Below are 5,414 nucleotides of genomic sequence, written 5' to 3'. Positions count from 1 at the left end.
GAATGGATAAAGAAGAGGTGGTATATATATACAATGGAATATTATGCAGCCATCAAAAGGAATGAGATCTTGCCATTTGCAACGATGTGGATGGAACTGGAGGGTGTTATGCTGAGCAAAATAAGTCAATCAGAGAAAGACATGTATCATATGACCTCACTGATATGAGGAATTCTTAATCTCAGGAAACAAAGTGAGGGTTGCTGGAGTGGTGGGGGGTGGGAGGGATGGGGTGGCTGGGTGATAGACACTGGGGAGGGTATGTGCTATGGTGAGCACTGTGAATTGTGCAAGACTGTTGAATCACAGATCTGTACCTCTGAAACAAATAATGCAATATATGTTAAGAAAAAAAAAAGAAGATAGCAGGAGGGGGAAATCAGAGGGGGAGACGAACCATGAGAGACTATGGACTCTGAAAAACAAATTGAGGGTTCTAGAGGGGAGGCAGGTGGGAGGATGGGTTAGCCTGGTGATGAGTATTAAAGATGGCACGTCCTGCATGGAGCACTGGGTGTTATGCACAAACAATGAATCATGGAACACTACATCAAAAACTAATGATGTAATGTATGGTGATTAACATAACAATAAAAAATTTAAAAAAAATTAAAAAATAAAAAATAAAAGAAATCATTCTTCCAAAAGTACACTTTGATTAATGAAAGAAAAAAGAAAAGAATTCTTAGTTCCTGAAATTTTGCCCAAATTCAGTGACTAATGTTATGTCCAGTAATTTTGTGATTTTAGCCCCATTATACCTTTTTACTCTTTGATCCTTTTGCTAGCAGGATAACATGCCTCATTTAGTCTCTGGAACCTATCATGTGAGGCTAGTTACTTCTAGAGTGACAAAAGGTAAGACAAATGATTCCATTTGCCTATATCTTGAATGTCTTGATTTCATGCTTATTTGTCTGTATATATGATAAATGACTCCTTTTCAATACACCCCAAATTTAGGTTCTACTGAATGAAGTCTGAAAAAGATAACAATCTTAGAAAAAAATCTAAGTCATAGTTTTTTTAATTTTTATTGGTAATATTTGAAGATATTTACATTTATGTGGCCTTTATCATTACATATTACAATTTTTTTAAATACAGTTTTATGTTACCAAGGGTTTGACTTACTGAAGTCTTGCTGGTGGTTTGTAGAATGGAGTGAGGGTATGACCTTAACAGCTGGCCTTAAGTTATCTCTGATTTAATGTTTCAGAGTTATTAGATGGTCTTTTGAGAATAGAAATTCATTCTGAAATTGACCCCACAGTGAAATATTTCAACATAATTAAAAACATGTAACTATTTTATTATAGTAAGGATGGACATGCAATAAATATTTGGTGAACAAATTTAATCTGTTCATTGCAAATATGTACTGTAAATTACATACAGTTTTATTATAAAATAACACAAAATTTGAAGAGTTAGAACTGGATATATAAACATTGATTGGTTCATAAGCTATTGGAGATATTGAGAAGCAACCTACAGGAGTGCTTTTGCCCCGCAAACACTCATATACTCATCCTCCCCCGCCCCCCAAACATGCACTTTTGACCCTGATATTGGCACGTTAAATATGGCATGTTAAATGCATGGGAAGTGAAGAATTGAGAAGATAATACACACAATTCAAACAAAACAAGATGCCTTAGCCATACCTATTTATTTATTACAGAATAAGATGGAGGTACTTATTTTAGCCTGACTAATTGCCTGAATCATTAATTTTTCATTTTACTTTGCGTGTGTAGACCTGAACAATGACTAAAGAATAAAACAAGGAACAGAAACCATTCCCTTCAACACCCAAACCTCAATTTCCTAATTAGAACTGTATTTCCTCTTGATGAAAGTTGAGTGTTTATATAAGGTATTGATGTACCTTATCAAGACAAATATCTTGTAAGTGCAAATCATAAGTTATGAAACACATTACTTTTCATTTATCAATTATTTTCCTTTGAATATATAATTCCAGGCAAGTTTAACTGTATAAATTAGGTGCTTTAAAATCATCTTCATAAATTTCCTAAGAGAAATCAGAGCCCTTTTTTTCCCCCTAAAAGTTTCTAATTGCCAGTGCATTGAGTTTCCAAAAGGAATACCAATTCTTTTCATTAGATGGACAGTTCTATATTTTGATAAATTCAATTAAAAATCCTTATTTGAGATCTATTATTTTTCAGAATAATTGCTTAAAAAAGAAAAGTCTGTATTTCACTTGTTACTGTATTAGTACAATAAATAATTTGGAGGAAAAATAACTAAGGTTATGTTTTAGAATGTTTTATTGCTGTGTATTATCAATTGCAATAAAATTTGCATTTTCTAGCAGGTGATATATGATTGTCAAAAAACAGTAGTTATTATACTAAGGATGCGGATATACTTGATTTTCGACTACACAAATTGGAATGGGGATTATTTGTGTCTAATAATAGTAAATGCATTTAATACACATGAGGTCAGAATGTCCAAAGCAAGTCATTTCTATTCCTACCACAAGTGACAGAGTACAATGTATATATCCTTTATACTTTCATCTCCATTTAAATACAGCCATAAAGCAAGTTCTCGTGCCTGACGTACTTACAGTGCCTGGCAGGACTCTATAAAACACTTTGACTGTAATCCATAGTTTGAGCCAAAAGCAGGTATTAGACATAACTGGTGGAAGTCTTACTAAGCATCGTCACATTCCTCCGCTTCTCTGTGTGTGGCACACAATATCCAGGGGCTGGATATCTGTGCCTTAGCTTCTTTCTGTTGCAACAGCAGAACCCACAGAGCAGACCCCCTCCAATGAAGAGGATGGCAGTGCTTGCCCAGCCAAGGAAAAGAGCTGTTCCCAGCTCTCGTTTCTGACCCACGTGGATGGCTGGGTTGTAAAAATCCCTGATGATGATGTTGGCTGTCCAGCACACAGGAATCAGAACGAAGATGCCAGTCAGGATGAAGAGGACCCCGGAAGTCCCCAGAAGGTATGCTTTGGCCCTCTCGTTAGAGCCCGTGCACTGGATCTGCTTCATGCCACAGATGCCAATGAGCAGAGCAATGAAGGAGAGAGCAACCGCCACACACATGAGGGCCCGGGCTGCTTCTAGGGCAGGTGGGAGAGCCAACAAAGAACCATAGAATTTGCACTGCAACCGGACCTTGGCTTGTCGAATGCAGTTCATCCAGAGCCCTTCCCAGAGCCTTTCAAAAACAATAATGTTGCTGCCAATAAAAGCTGATACCCTCCACTGAGGCAGAAGGGTTGTGGCAAGAGTTCCGACCATGCCAAGGAATCCAAGAACCAGACCAGCAATCTGCAGGGGATAAAATGCCATCTCCTCTCCTTTGAAGACAGAGCCAATCTGGAATGGTAGAAGCTGCTCGAAATCCTGAACCTGGAGGAGGCCTCTCTGAGTCTACAGCAATCTCTGATGAGGTTCTCCACAGTTACTGCCCATTATGTTGTAGTTGAAATCAGCAACAGTGAGTGAACTTGGCCTGACTAGAAGTACCTGTTGTAAATGCATGCTGCCTTTGTACACAGACATTCATTTCTGTATGACATATATAATTGTTTCCCAGCCAATAAGAAGGTAGCCAGAGGTGTGTCAAGAAATACTTTGGTATTCCTCTTACTATTATTGTCTTAGCAGTGTTGTAATTAAGTGTCAGAGCTCCCATTTTGGATTGCTAATTACAGAGTTGAAAACTTCCTGTTGATAAACCACTCTGATAAAAAAGCATAAATATATATATTAAGTCACGACTAGAGACAGCACCAAAACCTTACTAGTTCTTTGGAGAGCAATTGAGAAACACTTTGCACTTTGGATGATCTAGTACTTTCTTCTAATCTAAGTCACTTCCCTTTAATATGGTTAGTCAATTCTGGTTTTAATAAAGACTTCTGGATATGGAGAAATGTTTAGGTATTAGTTTTAAGACATCTACTAAAACCACCAATGCTTTATAAAAGGAGGAGTCCTAAGAAAAAAATTCAGATTTCAGTTTATTCTTAAGATCCAGAAAAGAACAAAGAAGCGGTCCTTATAATTGAATTTACTGGTAATTATTATATTATTTGTTAAGTAACACTTTGTCTCCAGGGAAAAAAATGTCTTGTATATAAACTTCCATTAGCTGTTTGCTCAATGGCAACTTTAAATATATCACATTTATCAAGCTATAAATGTATACTCCATTTTTATGGAACAATTAATAGTGATTCTTTGGACTAGCTATGCAATTACTTAAATTCAGATAATAGAAAACTTTTTAGAGAGAGAAGGTATTTTCAAAGTTATTAGGCTTAAGTCTCTCGTTTGCCAGATGCAGAATGTGACGTCTTCAGAGTGCTTGGCTAGGCTGGCTATGTGGTAATGACCTAGAAATAAATCCAGTCTCTATATTACTATGCTTACTGCCCCTGACTAGTCTGATTCAAAAGGGGGAGGGAGACATGCTTTTTCAAGCCTTTTCATATGAATGGGACTGAGCCTGAAATTAATACTACCTTTCAGTAGTTTTATTTATTTATTTTTTAAGATTTTATTTATTTATTTGATAGAGACACAGCGAGAGAGGGAACACAAGCAGGGGGAGTGGGAGAGGGAGAAGCAGGCTCCCCGCAGAGCAGGGAGCCCGATGCAGGGCTCAATGTAGGGGCTTGATCCCAGGACCCTGGGATCATGACCTGAGCTGAAGGCAGATACTTAACAACTGAGCCACCCAGGCACCCCCTTTCAGTAGTTTTACAAATAGTTTTCAAAGCAAGCAAAATTCAACTGAGGCTATTTCAAAGTTCAAGAATCAAGTTGTCATCCTTGACTGCCACTTCCCTGCTACTGCCCAGAGACCACAGGTGCTTAATGTGGGAAGCGTGGACCTTTCCCCTTTTTCTTTCACATTTTATTGCAAGGAATCCATTTCATGGATGAAAACTATTCAAAAACGAGCACACCAAGCATATTCCAGCTGGGAGACATTGCAGTTTGCAACAGGTCCACCATCTTAGTAAACCACAGGCCAAGAGCCAATGGAAGGTCCAATACCATCCATATTTAAAGAGCCCATTAATTGAATTAGGAAATATGGAAACCATTGAGTTTTTAAGATGGGTGGCCTATCTATCCATTATTTATCAATCATCTATCTTTGTTGTTGCTGCTGTATTAGTACCATTCTAGACCAAGTGAGAGCTCCCTCTTTAAGGAATGTGAATCATTGAGGAAATGGATGACTTGTGTGTAGTTCATAGTTTCCTAACACCAGCTCAGAAGGCAGGGTTTTCTCTGCCTTTGTTCTGGGTTACTGAGACACAAGATTAACCATTCTCACCCTGAAGGGATTTGCCAACCTTACTCCAACTTGTCCCTTCCACCTCCTCTTCTGTGTTCTATTTCCTCTTC

The 5,414-nt window shown here is 37.8% G+C and overlaps 1 protein-coding gene across 1 annotated transcript; it reads right to left on the bottom strand.

The window, feature by feature from the left end:
* Positions 1-1,044: 1,044 nt before the first annotated feature.
* Positions 1,045-3,498, bottom strand: CLDN17 (claudin 17). The gene has a single exon (XM_021690721.1). It carries the CDS (start codon positions 3,339-3,341, stop codon positions 2,667-2,669), a length of 675 nt encoding a protein of 224 aa, XP_021546396.1. The 5' UTR covers positions 3,342-3,498; the 3' UTR covers positions 1,045-2,666.
* Positions 3,499-5,414: the final 1,916 nt, after the last annotated feature.

The sequence above is a fragment of the Neomonachus schauinslandi genome, chromosome 1, assembly GCF_002201575.2.
Source record: "Neomonachus schauinslandi chromosome 1, ASM220157v2, whole genome shotgun sequence".
NCBI lineage: Eukaryota > Metazoa > Chordata > Mammalia > Carnivora > Phocidae > Neomonachus > Neomonachus schauinslandi.
This window is presented reverse-complemented; position numbering and strand designations above follow the sequence as displayed.

Excerpts from the sequence above, each read along its gene's own strand:
- CLDN17 (XM_021690721.1), bottom strand. The coding sequence starts at position 3,341 with ATGGCATTTTATCCCCTGCAGATTGCTGGTCTGGTTCTTGGATTCCTT.